General features: G+C 35.0%; 1 protein-coding gene across 10 annotated transcripts in view; it reads right to left on the bottom strand.

The window, feature by feature from the left end:
- Positions 1 to 21,046, bottom strand: part of KDM4C (lysine demethylase 4C) — a 363,396-nt gene that overhangs the window by 129,461 nt on the left and 212,889 nt on the right. For all 10 annotated transcript variants that reach the window (XM_039879670.1, XM_039879403.1, XM_039879513.1 and 7 more), the window contains 3 exons: positions 20,179 to 20,417; positions 17,875 to 18,188; positions 14,733 to 14,841 (listed from right to left, as the gene is read on the bottom strand). In XM_039879670.1, the coding sequence (XP_039735604.1) occupies positions 14,733 to 14,841; positions 17,875 to 18,188; positions 20,179 to 20,417 (662 nt within the window). The remainder of the gene's footprint in view (positions 1 to 14,732; positions 14,842 to 17,874; positions 18,189 to 20,178; positions 20,418 to 21,046) is intronic.

Here is a 21,046-nt window from a genome sequence, read left to right on the forward strand (position 1 = left end):
TGACTAAACTGTCTACTGCTACCATAAACCTCCATGGTAAAGTAGTTTATATACGTGAGATTATCTTCCAGCTAGCAGAGAATTTCCTAGCCCAGTAACTGCCTTAAGAGTATTTTTAGTTTCTTCACCTAATATAGTACACGATTCAATAAAAATTTACTAATTGGACTTCATTTAATAAACTTTGGGGTCAAGAATTAAAAAATAACATTAATAGAACATTTGTCACATGCCAAGCAATATAATGCCATTATATGGATATAAAAGACAATCTCTATGACAAATCTTATTTGTTCAATGTGATGCCTCCAGAGGGTCAAATTTCTTTAAGCATGTATATCTATTAACATAAAAAGGGCAGAAATTTACTCCACAAAAATTCCATTTTATAGAAGGGAGAAAAACACAGGAAGACATAACAGGTTAAGAGAAAAAATTCCTCATGCCAAGAGTAGAGGACAGTATATCAGGGCAGGTGGCAGCAACCACACCTACATCTAGTACTTAATATCTAGAGCTATGAAACATTCTAAAATTCCTCACCAGTAGCTGTCACAGACTTATGAATAAATACTATGGAGCAATGTCCTCAACTCCCAAGCATGGGTGTTCCTGTGAACCAGTGTGCTCCAGTCCTTGAATTGCTGACTTACCTGTTTTAGAAAAAGTCAAAATATATTTGCTCAGTGAAAAAGTAGGAAGGGCTGAATATGGTTGAAAATAACTCAAAAGACATCCAATGCCAACTGAAGCAATAGGGAACATACTTGCTTCCATGTTAGTGCTGGTTTTATTATTATTAATTATTAATTATTTACAATGGAAAATGCTTAGTACTCAGCCAGGGACAGTACGTGAAAGCAAAAGATAAGAACCTTTGCCCATATGTATTTGCAATGATATAATCTGACTCTAAACATAAATTGTTTCCATCTCAGTTCCCCAATAATAAACAACAGAATACTAACTGTAAAGACTGAGGTTTGATAAATGAAAGATGGAGTGAAAAGTTAACCAGGAACCTGAAATACCATTTAGGCTTATCTCTCTAAAAATGGGATCTAGACAAAAAGAATTCCTTCGGTTTGAGTAGCTGTCGCTACTTATTGGTGTACAATAAATTTATCATATCACTTGCTTTAGTATAAAAGATTGAAACACACAGATATATGATGCCCTTATCTTTTTAGTTGGTCATAAGTTAATGTCAGCAGTTCTGAAAATACTTTTAGGGGTGGAGGAGATATTAATTAATTTCTATAAGCCTAGTGATAATGAAAAAGAAGTAAAGGAACAAAACAATTCCTGACACTGGAGCAGGAGGTGTGGGCAAGGGCTATGGCAAGACTTGACCTAGGATAGAGTCTGGAATTTGAACTTGTCCTCAAATCCTCTTAACACTGACCTGGTAGAGGACCCTGGTCTATAGCTGTCCTTCCCCAAAGTGAGGTCTCTTCTGGTCCAAAGAGCATTTGACTTCTGTTTGGATGCTCTCCAGGCCAGAGTATGCACTGAACACTGTTAACTAGGTAATTCTGTAAATTAAAAGTAGTATGGCAGGCACACTGTGCAGCACACCAAGTACAGGGAGCTGTCGGTCCAGAGACCAAGCTTTAAATTCAAACCCGCTGATTCAGAAGTACTGTTGCTTTATCACATGATGAGAATTCTTTTCTCATCTACGTCAGGGTTATTATTTTTTTCTTTTTAGTATGAAAATGAAATAGTAAATGTAAAACTTTTTAAACTCTAAAGTGCTCAAGTTCTTTGTAAATTCTAAAATTACATATAAATGTATATATTATTATATAAAATCCAACCAATCATCATCTTATTTTCATTTGACCTGTTTGTCAATTCAATGCTACAATATTTTATGAAAGGAAAAAAGAGAGACTGCATTTAATTGTAGGTATATGACGATGACTACTCAGATTTCAATTTAGCTTTAAAAGTCAAAGATATTGGCACATTTTTGAAGGTAAATATTTTGATTTCCTGAAATGTCCTCATCAAATTAGTCATCCCTCCTCTATCTCCAAGAACTCTTGCTTACCCTTGAACCATGACAATGTTCATGCATAGACTAACCCTGGCTACTGCCTTTCCCAGATTTATGATATTTATGTAACTACAACTCTCAATCATCTAGAGAACCAAGAATGTTCTGAGGGAAAAAGTCTCTTCAGGATATCTAAACATTCTCATTATGGCATAATTCCAAATTAAAACTCTCCCTCCCTTTCAGCCTCTAACACCTTCTTCTACTCCTGTTCCTGGTTCCTTTCTAGTATGCCTTCACTCACTTACTTTTTAAAAATACACTTTCTATCTTCCAATATATAGAAGCGGGGAAATGTCTTTCCACTGTAGATTTTAAATATTTTGATGATTAGACATCATTCTGCCTAGGAATTTCTTCTCTTCCTCTCTTTATTCAACTACAGTTGACCAATGAACCTCTAAATGTTTCACCATAATCTCATTTGTATATAATTACCTCACAACATGATGTATTTTGTAACATGTTGTGCCATGAAAATAGACCATACTGTTTTATAGATTTTTGAGATATTTAAAATATCAAATTAGTTCTCACAACATCCTCATAAAAGAAGGCAGGAGCAGATATTATTAAACATACGAAGACATAGCCACTGTAGGCATTCAATGAATACTAATACTTTTATTACTATAATTATGTCTTTTCTTATATACTAGCATAGCAACAATCAGAAGACTGTGCACAGCTCTGAGTCTCATCCTGAATACCACAGTTTGCTATAGAATAGAGAGAGCGAAGCAAAGGCAAGATCCCTTGGTGGACTGCAGCAAAGTCTGGGAAATCTGTGAAAACATTACTAGTATAGAATTCCCTTCTTTCCAAATGTATTCTCAACAAGAACAAAGAAACAGCTAACAGTGTAACAGCAGTTCTCAAAGTAAGGTCTGTGGACTCCAGGAGAAACACACACAATTTCTCAGGGTGTGCATGGTCGAAAATACTTCCATAACATGAAGATATTATTTGTCTATGTTACCCTATTGACAATTGTAATAGTGATACAAAAGCAATAGAGAGTAAAAGTGCTGGGGCCTTAACTTGAATCAAGGCAATGGCAACAATACAGTCATTATATTCTGGACTACCTTGTATTTACTGTGTGTGGTAAGGAAGGGGGGCATTTTTGTCTAACAATGCTTTGATGAAGCCAAAAAAATTATCAATTTTATTAAATTTGTGATAAAATGGGATGTATAAAGTACTTCTGTTGTACATTAAAGTTTAATCGTCTTGCGGAAAAGCATTTGTGTGATTAGTTGAATCACAAGTTGAATGAGCTGCCTTTTTTATGGAACATAATTTTTACTTGAAAGAATGATTAATAGACAAATGATTCAGACTTGGGTGTCCTGCAGGAATTTTCATGAAGATGAACAAAGAAAGCCTGTCATTTTAATAAAAAACTATTGAGAATATTTGTTGACAAATATTCAAGCTTATGAGTCAAAATGAGAATTTTGGAAAACTTACATACACTAATGTGAGCTTGACAGCTTCCCCATATTTAAAGCTGTTTCTGATGGGATTGATAGTGATAATATGAAATATAATTTTTAAATATCACACAAAGAGATCTGTATAACTCAGATCTTTGCTTACCAATGCATGATGCTACAAAATGATGTATGCATAAAAGAACCAAAGTATAAGATACACAATGAATCTTTCATTCAATAGAGTCAAAAAGTTCATTGATATGATTTCAGATTCCACATTGCAGCTAGTCTTTAAAAAACTATTATTTGTCAAGTTTTGATGGTATCTAAGAAGAATAGTCATAATTATCTGAAAAGGCTATTAAAATGCCACACCCATTCTGACCACATGTCAGAGTTCAAAGGCAGTATTAATTGCACAAATGCTTTTCCCCAACACAACAAGTACGAAGCTGGACTTTCTTCACATACTTCAACCAGAACGTCATAGTGCAACACATTGAATGCAGAAGCATATCTAGAGAATCCACTATTTTTATGAAATTCAATATTAAAGACCTTTGCAAAAATGTAAAACAATGTCACTCTTCTATTTTTTTATGATTTCTGGAAATTGTTATTTTTTTATGAAAATAAATTTAACAGTTTACGCATTTATCATTGCTATTTTAATATAAATTAAACATTTAAATTTTTGTGTTTTAACTTCCAGCAAATAAGTATTGATAAGGTAAACCCAAGGGAAAGGAAGAGAAGAGAAAAAGGAATGGGAAAGGAAATGATGAGACTGTAAAACCTCACTGGGGTCCTCAAAATGTTTAAAAGTATAAGATGTCCTAAGACCAAAAATTTTGAGAATAACTCTGTGTGTGTGTACACACACACACATTTTCATCCAAAAGTATTTGTATTACAGAGTCACTGTTGAACAACATGGCCCTAAGAAAACTGGTGTAGACCATGTTCTCACAGACAGGCAAGTATTCCATTAACCGCTTTCCTCAATCTGTGTGATGCTTTAATCAGAAAGAAAACAAGTCAATACTGCAGGAAACCCTTCTTCCCTCTTGGTTCTTTCATCAAGTTCTATAAGGCTTGTCAGTAACAGTTGAAAAGAAATCTATGCCAAAAGCACTTAATTTTCTTTTTTCTTAGTGAGCCTCTAATTTTGTGGCAGAAATCTAGACTCCTAGACTGTTATATTTATAAAAACATTCCCATTACTCTATTGCAAGTAAAGTACATCAAGAAAAGCATGAGCCTAAACACACAGCAGTTCCTTCAATTTACACAGTTCTACTAAATTTACAGAAGTCAGTCATAACACAATTCCAAACATCATGTTCCCAGGAATTTTGTCCTGAATAAAGAAACATAATAAGCAATGGTTTAAGCAGCCTCCTATGAAGGATGTCCAGACCCCTAACAAGCACTGCTGTGATGGGGGAATGGACAAAACAGATACTATCTTGGATAAAAATACAGAAGTAACCGGTTGAAAATGCTGCAGCCATACCAACAGCACCTCTAACAGCTGCTTTGAAATTTTTCAGTAGTCATATCACTAAAACAAACAATAAGTGTTTCATTTTTTAAAAGAATTTGCCTATAGACCAATCGCTAAGCTCCTGAATCATGCACATAATACACTAAAACTGTTGGTTTTTAGTAGTATTAAAAAATATTCTTTCTGAGTTTTACCTAGGAAACCAAAATATGCCTCTGACTGAATATTTCTGGCAAGAATAAAAACTAGTGGAGAAAGATAGTGAAAATAGATATGTATACAGAACCTCAGAATAGTGCTCAAGAAGAAATAAGAGTTAAATCAACAATATTTGATTTATATATGTGACAGCCGGGTACTAAGAGGCCGACCACAATTTCTGCCTCTGCAATTAAAAATCACAGTAAGTAGCCCCTCACAGGCAGCCTGCTTACAACTCCCTTCTATCCTTCCCCAATGTGTCTTATATGCATCTCTAAAATGATCCTCTCTCTCTGCTTACTACTCAAATCATACTTACTGTGATACTGTAATATAAAAAGAAGGATATATTTGGTATTTGTCCTGGTACCTGGCACAGAGCTTCTAAAACTCTTGGAATTTCCTGAGTGATATAATTGAGAGGAATATCATTGGTTAAAATATTTGGACTTAAATACTAGTTCCTAACATGAGCTTCTAAGACTACTGGAATCTCAGAATTAATAAGTATCTTTTTAATGCTCATGAGATGACTGGCGGCTTGGTCCCCTAGAGAACTCCAGGATGAGGGGGCTGGTCATCAGAAAGACGAAGTCATGATTAAAGGGTTAGCTCCTCAGCCCACCTTCAGGGGAGCGGAGTGGGGCTGTGGACTGAGTTAATTGCCAAGAGACAATGATTTAATCAAACACAGGGTTCAGAGGGTTTTAAGACTAGTGAATACATCAAGGTGCTAGGAGGATAAGGATCATGGAGAAGGCATCAAAGTTCTGCACACACCTCGCCAACCCATACCTTGTCCTGTACATCCCTTCTTTTTGATTTGTAAACCAGTAAATGTAAGTAGTTTTTTCCTGAGTTCTGTGAGCCATTCTAGCAAATTATCTAACTTGATAAGGGAGTTGTAGGAACTTCCACGACTTTATAGCCCATAGGTCAGGAGTAAGGACTTGCAATTGGTGTCTGGAGCGGTGGCATCTCATGGAACTGAGTCCTTAACCTGTGGGGGCATTGCTAGCTCCAAGTTGTTAGTGTCAGAAATGAGTTAATTTGTAGGGTACCCAAGTGGTTGTCTGGAGAGTTGAAGAACTGGTTGATTTGGGGAAAATAACCCATACATTTCCTGACAAAGTATTCTCACTTGTAGTACCCACCTTCTCCTTGAAACCATAAACAACTCTGTTTTTCAAAAGACTGAATCCAGTCTCAAGAGATAACTAGAAATGCGTCTTGTTAATACCTAATATTATATAATCTGAGAGTCAGTAGCACATCTGACACTGACTCAATGTCTCCGCTGCAGCCACAAAGGTTGCATGAGAGACTCAATCCTACAGAGTATTGAAGGAGGAAGAAAAGGAAGCCCATAGAAAGTTGGGAGCTCAAGGAATCCTAAAACTTCAGGTTCTGAAAATAAAGTCAGGCTTGCTGCAATTCACTTGAGAATCTTAAGATGTTCACAAAATCTTCTTAAGATTATTACTTACACTCATTTGAGGTATACTGTATACCCCATTACTTGGAGAGCAATGTTTTCCCTCAAATTAATAAAACTTCCCAAGATGTAGTGGTGGCTCCATTAAGAAGGGATCTTAGGGATTATTATAGATATACATTTTTTATTTTAATGATTAAGTATTTATTTTGGTTGCTTTCTATATAAAGCAATTTATACTGCTTTTCACATAAAAAATGTATATAGGTTTTTAAAACCTACATAAGTAAAATTTAAAAGTATTTTAAAATATTAGTTCAAATAATCATAAGATTAAATCTATGACCAATCTAAGATTAACATCATATAGTTAATGTAATAAATTAGGTAAAGGCCCTGACTTTGTGCTCCAGAGCAATGGTTATTCAACTACTCTGACACAGCATAGCTATAGGAATAGAGCTCTGATCCAACTCTATTAGAATAAATTCAAATAGTGTTTTATTCATGTAATCTGTGCTGTCTTAAAGTTTGGTTATAATTCTAAACCTCAGTTCTTCATCTGCAAAATGAATATAAGATTATTTAAATTACAGAGGTTTCCAACAGGTTATATGTAATACCAGCCACAAAGCTGCTACTCATCTCTATGTAAGACCTAGGGATTCAACAGATGATGGTTCCTTCTGAAGAAAAGCAGAGTATGCTATCCCAAAATACGTCTTTTGGAATGCTGGTTATTTTTAGAAATGAAAAGCTCAGGGAAAATCTTTAACCTTCTCCTTAATTCCTCCAAAAGAAATTTAGAAAGAGGATCTGCTCCAGAAAGGGAGACATCATCCTAGATAACTATAGTTTAATATGAACAAGTATGTGATAGACAGGAAGGAATCTAGCAAGGCCCTTTTGATCAAAGTCCTCTTTGTGTCCCATTGTTAAAGATGGGCCAGCAAACAATATTTACCAAATATTTGCTTCTATCTCCACGTGAACTGCCTTCCTGCTCTTTGAAGTTCCAAACCACAATCCTTTCTCTTTAGCTCAAAATGTCATATGAGCCTCAACTTCCCAACTTGTCATTGGGTCTCATATTCTTATGAAACCCCCATGTGTATATACATATTAAATTTGGTTATTTATTTGTTAATCTGCCTCATGTTAATTTATTAGCCCGGCCAGAAGAATTTTAAAAGGTGGGAAGAAAACTATTGTTTTGCACCCCCGAACTTCCTTTTGGGTCTCCACCATAATCTTTGCAAAGATCATGTAGAAAATTACTTAAAATGCATACCCTAAATACTAAACTTTGAACATGACAAGACAAATTGGAACAAGAAGAGCCAATCTAGACAGGCATCCAGTTATCTCCTAAATTATAAACATTTCTATCAAAAGATTTATCCTTTCAGAGAAAAGCCTTTATTCTCACCTTCAAAAATAACACTAAATATTATTTATGATAATAAAAAAGATTAATGTCCTCTACAAAAGTATCTCCCAAAAGTGCCCATTTAAAAATATATAAGTAAGTTATAAAATGGCCATATTATACCAACATTAGAAAGGTTGCTTTTAAAGAATACCAATGAAATATAATAGAACATAAATATATCCATTATAACACAACCTATTAAATGAATATGAATATTATCTTAATAGATGAAAAATCAGGACACAAAACTGTATATAGACAAATGACAATTCTATAAAAAATATATTTAAAAGTCTAGAATAAAGAACGGGGGGTTGTAACTTTTTATAATTATAAATATATATAATCTTTAAAGCTAAAAAGAAATTCTGTGGTCAGAATACTATTAGGTAGGTCCTATGAACTGGTAGAAACCTTTGTTTAAAAGCAGACATATGTCAGACTTATTCACTCCTCAGTAAAGTCTTTTTGAACAAATTTTACTCACTAAATATAAGTGGATTTCTCAACAGAAAAACATGTGGGCCCTTGTGGAAGGACTGCTGCCAGGACTTCCTAATGAAACCTGGCAGATGGGAAAAGCCATTGACTCTACTACAGTACAATTTCCCTTTACCAATCACCACAAGGATTTCACTACTGAGGTTACGTTCCACTGATGTGTTTTGGCTGGTATAGCACTATTCTCTGCTATGAAGAGCACAGCAGCATCTGTTATCTTTTAGGTACTTGAGCAAAATCTCAGCCCTGGGAGGCATTATATATATGGTTTCAAATGTCCTAAAGGAAGAGGGGAATGGAAGACTAGCAGGGGAGGGAGGACAAGAATGAGTTACTCAAAAGAGTAAAGAAATTCAAAATTGAGAATGTTACTGTTCCCATACAAACTATTATATAATCAGTATGCAAACTGTATTTTAACGATTTTATGAAACCTGAATTTCAAAGGTTTGTAAAGGTGTGTTCAAAAGTACAAAAAAGAAAAAAAGTTAAGTGCAAAAGAGAAAAAATTATAAGATTTTTTAAGTATATTACTTGGAAGTGATAACATTAAGAAAAAATTAAATTCTGCATTACAGTACCCCTAAAATGCTAATGTAATAATGGATAACAGTGAAGTCCGTTGTTTGAGGTCTAAAATACTTAAGAAATTAAATGGCCGTAGTTTTATTCTTCATGCATAACTTCACAATAATGAAGATGTCAAAAACATTTCAAAAAGATACATTCCAACTCACTAAATAAACTATTTTAAACAGAAACGTTCCAAAACACACTCCTTCAAAATTCCCATAACACAAAAATGCCCTGATACTTATGGTACCTCTGGAAAGGTGGGTTTCATGAAGAACTTTGGCATTATGGATGTTGTTTACACTTTTAAAAGAACGTTAGCTCATATTTCACTAACATATACGTACAATACACGTGGACAACACGAGGAATACTGCAAGTGATTTACTCTATCAACAAAGATAGCTGGTTCTTATCAGACATTTACATGTGCTCACTTAGGCTTCTTTTATCAGTACTGAGGCTATTCCTGGGGGTTGCTAGTAATAAAGTAGAAAGAGTACAAACTTAAGAATCAGAATTTAAAGTCTTTTATCTACCAACTACTAGCCTTATGACCTTGGACAACTGAATTAATGTCTCTGAGCTTCAGTCTCCTCAACAAGTAAAAATGATAACACTATCTATATTAAAAAAACTGTAAATAACAATTGCTAATAATGGGAAGAAAGCAGCATAGTGAATTCTCATATCTTGGTGGAGATGGAGAAAAGAAAACTTATAAAAGAAAGCTAGCATATCTTTGGAAAACTCAATGTCAACATGGCACCAAAAGGAACTTGTTCTGAGCATCAAATCAAAGATAGGTAAAAGAATGAGCATATGAAACTCATTGTGTTCTACACAATATGACAGATGGTGGAAATAACAAATTAAAGTCCCTTGCCTTCAAAAACTTCAAAATTTCCCAAGGGAGAAACTTCCAGTTTCTTAAACTATTTCATTAACAGCATCTATAATACAAAGTCGAACAATAGCTGAACAAGATCTCTAAGCAAAGAACCACTAGCATGTTGCAATTTACCTGGAGGGTGGGGGAGGGGGGGAAGCTCCCCTTAGCTAAAAGTCAGCTCTAGTTATCTATGTAAAGGAGAATAGGATCCTTAGACATTTTGACCTAAAAACTAAAAGGGATACCACCTGGCAGATCACACAATACAGCTGCAAAGAAGATAGTGAAGAACTTCACGCAGGGCAGCCATGACGCCGACTACTGGGGAAACAAGGCATGGATTACTCCAGAAAATGTACAGAAACAAGAAGAGGACAAGGTGGCAAAGGCTCACTCTGTTGTTCCACATCCAAAGCCATCCCGTGGTCCTGTCAGATGTACTTCTTTCTTGCTGTTCTTCAAACGTGCCACACTCACTCTCTCCTTGGGAACTTTGTACTCACTGTTCTCTCCCAAGAAGATTCTTACCCTAGATCCTTACATAACTCACTTAAAGGCATTATGAAGTATATTTCCCTCGAGAAAAGATCTTAACAATGGAAATATTTGAGTAATACTCAGATATGCTCACGTATTACAGAAAACATTCTCTCCTTAAGTTTTTACTTTTTTCTTTTAGCACAACAAAAAGCTCTGCACTTTTCCACATTAAAAATGAACAGTAAAACAATGGAACATCATTACAGAATTTAGAAGACTATTTGATATGTTTTAAAAAATAAAAGTCACCTCATCATTTTCCTAAGACTGGGAACCTAAGATTCCCCGAAAAAGAAACATTTTATAGAATTAAAATGATAATAAAATGAGCTACTTCCTAACCACGCACTATCTGTGAGCCTGCACATTCACTTAAACCCCTCCCCTCAAGCAATGAAAAGTGCCCAAATGTCAACCTATAGAATGTTGCCAACCCAGAACTAAATTTTCAGTAGTCAGAGGCAAAACAAAGACATTAAAGACCATTAGGAAATCATAAAATGAATTTTAAAATCTACATAAATGCTGCAAACTTCGCACGCTTATTCTTGATCTTCACCATTAGTTTCACAATCAAACAAAAGGTAGAAATAGAAATGCAGAAAATGTGATACGAAATAAGGGATAATTCAAAGGCCTATAGAGTTAAGACATATTTATTTCCAGAGAAAGGGGGCAAATTTGAGAAATTGTTAAGTAATACATTTAAGTTAAGCTGTATGAAATTGCAGTGTTTGCAGATTAAAAAAATCAAATATTAGCAATTTCATATATTTCAGCTTAATACAGTAATTTATTTTTCTAAAGAATGGAGTGAACCATGGAATCATAGCATCAAAACCCGTTCCTCAGATGTTTTCTCCAAAACTTTAGGAGTAACAATGCACACAGGAATTCAAAAGAATCAAATTCTTGACTCTCATTTTACAATCCCAATGCTTTCAGCACATTCATGTTTAGAAAAGTTTCAAAAGATTGATTCCGAAAAGTACAGAAACTAACCTTGTGACATAAGTTAAAAAGCCAACATTTTTTCCCTCTAATTCAATCAAACTCTTACGAAGCCACTAGCATAGTAAGAGCAAGGTGTTTTTTATTTTTATTATCCATAATGCACTAAAAGTGCATTGGGGCTCCCAATGGAATTTACTGACAGAAATCAAACTAAACTGAGAATGCTCTACTATTATTACATAGCTGAGTGCTAGATAAAATATCCATTACATCTGAGTGCCATCAACATCTAATGTTTTACGTCCACATAATGCAGGAAAACACTGGCTGTGACCTATCAACAAACATTCCAAGCCAATCTACTTTGTAATCTGCTGAAGTTGCTGTTTTATTGCCTAAACAGACAAATATAACTATGCTTATTATGAACATATAATATTACCTCAAGCTAATAAGAACTTATGGAACAAAGAGATCGTTATGTAAAAATTAATAACATTTGGAGCATGACATGCAACAGTCATAAAATAAAACAGCATTTATTTTTCAAAAGTAGAAAAGTTTGTACAGAAGGGAAATACTGATGATGCTTCTGTATGTCACTATTTTGCTTTTCAATGAAAAGCTATCTTGGGGCAAAGAGACTGACTACATACTATCCTCTTCTATTATCTTTCACAGAATCAAAGACCTTTAGAGTTTGAATGAAATTTTAGGATCACTAATCCAATCACTTCATCATATAGATGAGTAAACATATGATGAGCCTTAGACAGATTATATGACTTAGTTCTCCAAGGCCATATAGCCATATAGCCCTTAACAACCAAAGAGAGATTAGAAGGCAGGTCTCAGGTTGCTCACCATAAACACAGTCATGTGCCCATTACTATCTGGCAAAACAAATAAATGGATGCTTTTAATATTTAAAATAAAATTTCTATTTAATACTTAAAATATCATTTGTAAAGTCTGAATCAATAAAAGACATTATTATATCTGGTCAATATATCCACTTAACAAATCCTTGAAATAAAAGAAATAAAATGAAGACCGAGAAGTCTATACCAATACTCTTGGAAAGGAGGGAGATGCATGATGCCAGGGAAGGGGGGTATAACTCTCCCCAAAAACACCTACCTACCAATGGTAAAATGAAATGGCCAATTCTGAATAATGCCTTTTTGTTAGAGGAGTAATTGCAAAGTGCCCAAGAGCCAGCTTGTACACTTACACTTGCATAGTAGCACTTACAGTAACTGAATGGCACAGAGAAAATTTCAGAAAATACCACAAGAAATATCAGGCAATCCCAAAAGAAAACAAAACTCTTCGATAAACTGAAATCAGTGGGTAGTTCTAGTCCTGGGAAAATATGCTCATGACTAGTTTAGTATTCAAATGTACCATAAACATGAGCATTTTAATAAAAGGAGTGTGAGTAAAACAGAGAAAATCATTTGGGAAAGTAATCAAATTGTGTCCGACTTGAGTTCCTGAGGTTTTCCTTACTTAATTGTACTTAAATGTATACATTTTATTCTTTAAAATAACTCAATACCTAGGTTAAATGAATTAAATAATGGTCAAACACCAAGAATAATCTCTAATTAAAGTAGCAATTTCTATCTCTTTATCTCTGTATTTAAATATTTAATCCATTACTAAATGAATTATAATATTAATATAGACAGAGCGTCCAAAAAATAAATTGCTATAACATTGCCCGAAATACTCTCCTAATCAAACCCTTAAGGAATGCAGACATTATAAAGATAGGGATCAGGGTCTAAGCTGTGTTTAATTTCAAAGAGATGTTTAACAGCTCATTACGGTACTGCACTTGCTGAATTATAAAGAGTTATCCAGACAGTTCAGATTAGAGAAAATCAAAGCCATAACCAGGGCTTTAATCTGAATCCTGTCAATTTTCAAACTTGTAGGTGGGATCACCTCTGTACTTGGGTGAACACAGTACAGATGGGTATCTACATCTTTCCATCTTTCTGTATAATTATTCTAGAAATAATAAAATTATATTTGAAGAGTTAAAAGTAAAAATGTGGTCCAATAGTGATGAGCTTGACATATTACCCTGCTATTTCAACACATCTGAAATGCTAAAAATGGTCATTCATGACCAGTCCTCACAGTTTACACAAAAGGGAACTAAAGCCTGAGAAAAGACTTGCCCAAAGACAAAAAACTTATAAGGGACAAAAAACCAGAACTCCAATCAGAGTCTACTGTCCATTAGTCAATCAGATTCTTTTTCAGAGTGGATTCAAAAGATCTGTAATTGCTTCTGCTAGAAGACCTGGAAGCTTTAGCAGCCAGGCCCACTTTTACTTTAAATTTCTGACTTAAAATAACAAAGTATCAATTTGCTGACAGTCCTAGGACAAGAAGAGAAAGTCACCCTACCTTTTCTCACACAAGCCCAAACCAGGTGGCAAGTCTTCTGATTCTGTCTGTGCCTATGGTCACTTACAGTTTTTTGTTTTTCTCTAGTACACTCATAACTAAGGGTATAGGCCCGTAAGAGTCTAGCTTTGTGTGTCTGAGCAAACTTGCGTCTCAGCTGACTTCTCTTACCTCCACTCTAGCCCTGCCATATTTCCCCAAACAGGCACAGCATTAGCTCTCCCCTTCCAATCTGGATGTCATTTCTCTCTGAATCCCCTCAGGAGTTCTTTTATTACTTCAGAGCTCAGCTATCACTCACCCTCCACCTGTGCTTCGCCACACAGCAAGTACAACAGGATAATAAAGCATTGCATGTAGTTTCTTACTCAAAATGGTGTTAATAAATTTAAAGGATTCAAGCTAAAATTAAAGACAAAGAAAAGAAAACTACAACGTATTAATTCCATTATTTGACACCTTTAAAGTGATTCTAAACTTCTGGGGTACCTTAAGACAAATGTCAGAAATGACCAATTTTATTCCATCACATAAAATGGGAAGACTTTTATCAGTAACATGGCTAGATTATGTATAGCAAGTAATTTATCCCTAAAATCCAAATCTCTTTTGCCTATAAATTATTACCTATGATCTCTCTGTTGTTTATATTTACAACTTGCTCAAATCACCTCTCCACAAAGCAACAAAAGTTTGTTAGAACAACTGACCATAAATTTTGAATACTGTACAGTATACACAGAAAAAATACTGAAAAATGTCACAAGCTTACCTTCATCACTTGTTGCCTGCTGTTTCACCAGAGTCATTGGGGATCTTGCCGGAGGCTTGCTAAGTGGATGGCGCCAACTTTTGGCAGTTTTAGTTTCTCCCTCTATTCTCTGGTTACAGAACAAAAATAGGTTATAGAACCCACAGTTAAAGACTTGTTTTAAATAAAAAAAACTATGGTTCACAATGATTTATGACAATTTAATTACGAAGAACTCTTGTACTTTTTTACTTCCTGAGGAATTAGCCCTTTTTAAAAGAAATTTAAACCTTTAAGTCAAAAGAAATAGAAATCCACTCTATTAGTTATTTTACCAAGAGGTTAATCATCTTACTTCCACTTCCTATTAAAATTCTATCTGTAGTACAGAGTAGGCTTATCAGGCCTGCAAAAAACAGCAGTTAGTAAGTTTTCTAAAGTTCTTAAAACTAATCTAAATTTAGGATTTTATATTCATAACAATATAGAACCGTGGCATTTGGCCACCTCTATGCTAGTCACATGTGATTATTTGGCACATTATTTTGTTTTCTAGCCACACAGAAAACCATACTGCCAAATTGAGCCCATATACTTCATTCAGAAATGAATCTCCACTTCTCTGAGAAATCAAAAGGATTTTTAATGTGGTTAATTACTGTCATTTTTAAACCACTTTAATTTTATATAAAATATTTTGCCCTGGGCTCTCCCAACCTTTCAAAGGTAGAGGAAAAGGTCATGTATACGCTGACATCTTCCGGATAGAACTCTCTTATAAGCTTTCTTGCCCCCTCAAGCCCCCCAAAAAAGGGAAAGAAGATTCCTAGAGAGAGAATTTAAAACTAGTAAGTATGCATCAATGGTTGACTAGAAAAGAGAGTAGTCTCAGAAATTTTCCTGTAAGCTGTAGAAGCAGTAGCGAAAACAGAGAAACTACAATGGCATCTGACACCAAAACAGGATTATGAGAAAACGTGAAAACATTCTAATCAAAGCTAAGAATGAGGAAAAGATAAAATTTATCTGTGGTTTATAATAACTAAAAAGTAATATGGAAAATGATAACTTAGTCAACAATAAAAAATATTTATTAAGGTCTTACTTATGTGCCACACTGTTTTAAAAGCTGAGATGAGCAGGAAAAATTACACCAGATCTCTGCTTTCAAGGAGTGTGCATTACAAAGGGGGAAGAGCACAGACAATAGACAAGTAAAAAGTAAATATTTATCAGGTACTATTAATCAAATGTGCAATAAATAAAAAATAAAGTAGGACAACAGAATGGAAAGAGATGGAAAGGGGGCTAATTTTATACAGGGTCATCAGAGAAAGTCCTTCTGATGAGACATTTAGGTAGAATCTTGAGTGCAATGAGGAAGCAATACATTTAGGTCTCTGGGGGAGGAGTACTTTCGGCAGCAGGAATAAGATGTATAATGTTAACATATTTGATATATTCTAGGGAGAGAATGGAGCATAGTATAGACAGACCATGTTCAAAAAATATTTCTTGAGAAGACTGATAAAGGTTACTGCTACCGGCATACACACAGTATTACACTTAATAATAAAAAACACTGTTCAAAACTACACAAAAATGAAATGTGTCCGTATTACTTGGAATGACTGCATCATCCGACCACGATGTATGAAAAGAATACCACGTAGCTGTTTCTAAGAAGGGAAAATCAAGTCACCCAGCCCTCGACAGTAGCATTTATTTGCCTTCCTATGCAGGCAATCTTTTTTCACGGAAATGGCTAAGGTGAAGGTTAAAAACGGCACTAAGAGTAGAATCATCTCCTTTAGTGGAGCAAGGAGCCAGAAAAGTTACTTTCAATTACATTCTAGTTTAAAGTATGTGACTAAATATACTAAACAGGCATTTGACTTATTCATCATTCCAAAACCTCAATATCTGTTCAACTAAAATTAATCATTATATGAAATTAAAATATAAAATTTGTTTACTAAACAGTATGTGAATACTACTTTCAAACTTCCCTTAGCTACCTTTTCAAATAAATTAGACCATTTTTCTATTTCTCATATTTTTGATAAACATTTTATGGTTCAGTAGACTATACAACCATGCATAAATTAATGATATAAGTTATTAGGTCAAGTTAAGAAATTATCTATATTTTATTTGACATTTTAAACTAGGGAGATCAGTTAAGTGGATTTCCTCATCTAATCTCCCTTACTACCCAAAGATTCGACAAGGCCTATGGTGAGTTAATATGATCGAGAGCAATCAAGAAGTTGGTCTGTTCAGGGCCCTGCTCAATTTATCAGTTTAAACAACTGAGGCTCTCCTTACTCATCCACTTAAAGTCCCTCATCAAATTATATAGGTTAAAATTCTGAATTCTGACAATCACAACACACAATCGGAGTTTGTCTGATCCACTCACAATCTTACAGTTACAGCAACAGTTTATGCTGAAAGCTTATGATATTAGCAAGAACATAAGAGAAACAGGAAGGCCCTATGCAAACAAATGGAATGGAGAGCCTGGTAATCAAGAGGGGCCTCGAGTTTTCCAAGAAGCAAAGAGCCTGTTTCTAGCAGTGGACAGGGCCAGAAAGATCAGCTTGATCCTTGAAACAGAGTCCATGAGGAAAGAGTCAGGGGAGAGTGTGACCAAGGGAGCCCTAACGTTAAAACAGAGGCTATGGAAAGCCTGGGACCCAGAGATATTAATTGTTGGCAAGAGGAGGTCAGAGCCCTTTGGGTGGATCATTTCCAGTCCAACTAACATTGCAGGTAATAGGACCATTCCGTATCTTGACTGTCAATGTCAGTATCGTTGAGATATCCTACTACAGTTTTCCAAGAAATTATTATTGGAGGACACTGGGTATACAGGATCTCCCTGTACTATTTCTTAAAACTGTACATAAATCTATATTTCTCAAAATAAAGAGCTTAATTTTAGAAAAATTTTAAAATAAAGAAAATTAAGCTCCAACATGTGGCCAAAAGAATTATCACCATGTAAGCCAGGCGGCTTACCACCGTCATCAAAGGAAATATGATTAAAATCCATAAATGTGAGATGTTATTTCTACCTTACAGCAAGATTTTGACACACAGTAGTTTTCAGAACATCAACCACACAAGAAATACAGTAAAAACGGACATTGCCACCTACAGTGGGGACTTTGAAGCCATTTCTCTCTCCACTGGGGACCACTGCAACTTCCCCCGGTTCTAGGCCACTCCCGCAGCTCTCCACATCACTATCTTCTCCCTCTGTCAACACACTGTTACTCTCTGCCACTGAGGAGCATGACTCAGGTGACTTTGGCCAAGGAAATCTGGGCGGGTCTGATTCCTTGGATGTCACATGGCCCCTAGATATGACACCATCAGCCTCTCTGGGATTCGAAGGTGGAATTATGGCATAGGCTTGGTCATCGTCAGTTTTTACTTCCTCTGTTGCAGATGTGCTTAAGCAGCTGTTTCCTGAGGAATAAAACGAAAGACTGTTAATAAATTTTGCATTGTATTATGACTGAATACAATTGTTAAACTATTCTCAACTATATTTCTATTTTCCAACTTCCTCTCTAAACTTCCGCAGACATGAGTGGGAAAGGTCATCGAAGCACCATGCAGCCTTTGTAGTGAGACCTTGGAGCTTGGCAAAAGAATGTACTTATTGACAAAACAAGAGATTAAAAAGAGGTTCCACTATAGACCAATATCAAAATCCAGGGCAATTACAATAATTATCCAAAGCAATAGCAATTCGAAATCTTTCTAAAAATAAGAAATATATTCCAATATATGATGCTAAAAGCTGCTACTGATAAAACATTTCAGCTCAGAAGATGTATATAAAGAACACATGTAAGGCCGTACAGATCCAGTAAAAATAATGTCCTCCACTAATCTTGCATCACACAATGACAGCATATAAAAGAAGAATATCGTAAGCACTTCTCTTCTATTGCCATCTCTTTTCACCCTTTCCTTACAAACATACATATGCGTGCGCGCGCGCACACACACACACACACAGGCATCATTTCACCTACTGCATACCAGTTCTGATGCTGAACCTAGCCACATCTTCTACTTAAGTGTTCTGCCGGGTCTCAAAACCTGAAGGTCAAAATGCAAGGAACTATGTAGTGACAAAACTAATAAAATTGGGTGCCTTTGGCCTAAACCACCCAGTAATTCATAAAGTGGTTAATTAAACTATGGTGAGGGACTATAAAGAAATAGCCATATATATTGTATAACTGTCTTCTCTGCACTGCTTGTTGCTATTCCCTTCTTTACCTTCTCCACCTTGCTCCCTTCTATCTACTTCTCTCAAATCAGTTCAGATATCACCTACTCCAAGAAACATTACCAGTTCAGCCTCTTGTTTCAGGTCTGTCCCTGGTATACTAGCAACATCCTACGGCACTTACCCATTGGATTGTAATTATATTTATCTAGCTCTCCACTAAAGCATGAACTCGCTGAAGAATAATCTATGTTTTAACTCTATTAATACAGTTATTTCAAGAGCAAAAAGTAATGAAGATGAAGAGGCAGCCAAGGATCAGATAAATTATTACTGTGATAAGAACTTTTTTTTTTTTTTGCTCTAAATGGAATGAGTAAAAACAAAGTAGGGACAAGATCTAAGCTACGTCATTTTAAAGGATCACTGTAACTTCCACATGGAGAACGTCTAGAGTGAACATGGCAAAACAGAAAGGAAGTCATTTCTTCAATAGTCCAGGCAAGAGATAATGGTGCCTTGAATGAGGAAGAAGATGAGGGGACCAGATTTGGAAGAGTCCATGAGAGAAAGACTGGATAAGGGGTATGAGAGGAAGACAGGAATTACCAATAAGCTTGATCAGTAAAAGGACAAATGCCCAACATATTAAAGAAGCAAAGCATTAAAGCAGTTTCATGAGAAATATGATATTAAAAGGGAAAAAAATAAAGTAGTTGAGACTTACAGATGATGGCTTTAGTATAGAGAAACAGCTATAAATACCATTTCCCAAGACTGAATGATTTTGTTGTTCTTTTTAAAAACTTTATTCTTTATTTCTTTTTTAAAATTAAGTCAAAAACTAAGAATCTGCAAAGAATTATCTATAATTGGTTTTCTCTGTTTCATGTGACTTCAAGAGAAACTTTCCAAAAATGTACTGTATATTGAGTTGCACCAAAAAATTATTTTTCATTTTAGAATCTTCCTTTTTATTAAACCACATAAGCACTGCTGGCTGTCTGTCTTACAATTCTAATTCCACTAAATGTAGCAGTGGTGCTCCTGACTTATCACATTCCCTTGGCCTCCTGACTGAGTTACCTGATAACTTTAGATACCTTATTGGGTAAGCTATGTGGAAAAGTAAGTTATCTATCCTAGCGAACACAGATCAAAGGCATCAGATCATCGACCACCTACTAGTTGTGAAACAATCAGCCAGTTTCTCACCTGAGAGTCTGATATTATCTGATGAATTCTGATCCAGCTGCATCCTGCTAGCAGAGGCCTCTTCCTTTGAAGGTGCTTCTGTGTTCTCCAGCTTTGCTGCTGCTTCTGGCTTTTCACTGACCTTGAGGTCATCTGGGTCTGGAGTAGTGGTGGGGCCCTCTGCCCCATCAACTGCAGCTGACACTTCCTTGTCCTCTTCATTCTTAGGCCTCTTAGAGTGAGAACTAGTGCACTGGGAGCTATTAACAAGAGAACTATGTTCAGAACAGAATGTTTGCAATGGACAGGATAAAACACATACCAATACAAATGTTATTTTCAATTACTGAAAGAAAAAAAATGATAGTTTTTTAATCGTTGTGCAGAGATAATCTTCACAATTAATGGATTAAATTTGAAATTAAAAATCTTAACAAGTTTTAATAACAATTAAAACTACTAAAAATTAAAATTAAAATATATAAAATTATTAAACATTATTGGGGAAAAGTTTTTGTTAAAACTTTATAATGATTAAAAAAAGTGAAAATAAAAATAAAGTGAAAAACTATGACATGAGGAAATCAAATCAATAAATCAAATATTATTTAGATAATGAAAAACAGAAAAGGAAATGAGACCCCATAAAGCTGTTGTTAAAATCTGAGTAGATTCTTTACATTCCAAGGTGAACAAGTGACCTTTTCCCAAGTTTTATATAATTCTGAAGTATGCAAGAAAATTATTAAAATTAAATGCCAAGTCATCATTAGCTAAAGAAAAATAGGAGGCAAGAAGGCCAACTGTATGTATCTAACATCTTATATCAACTTATTATTTTCAAAGTGGACACCAATTTTTTTTCCTCTAATATTTTCCAGCAAGCCAC

Source organism: Pteropus medius, unplaced genomic scaffold (genome assembly GCF_902729225.1).
Source record: "Pteropus medius unplaced genomic scaffold, Ma_sr-lr_union100, whole genome shotgun sequence".
In the NCBI taxonomy this organism is placed as follows: domain Eukaryota; kingdom Metazoa; phylum Chordata; class Mammalia; order Chiroptera; family Pteropodidae; genus Pteropus; species Pteropus medius.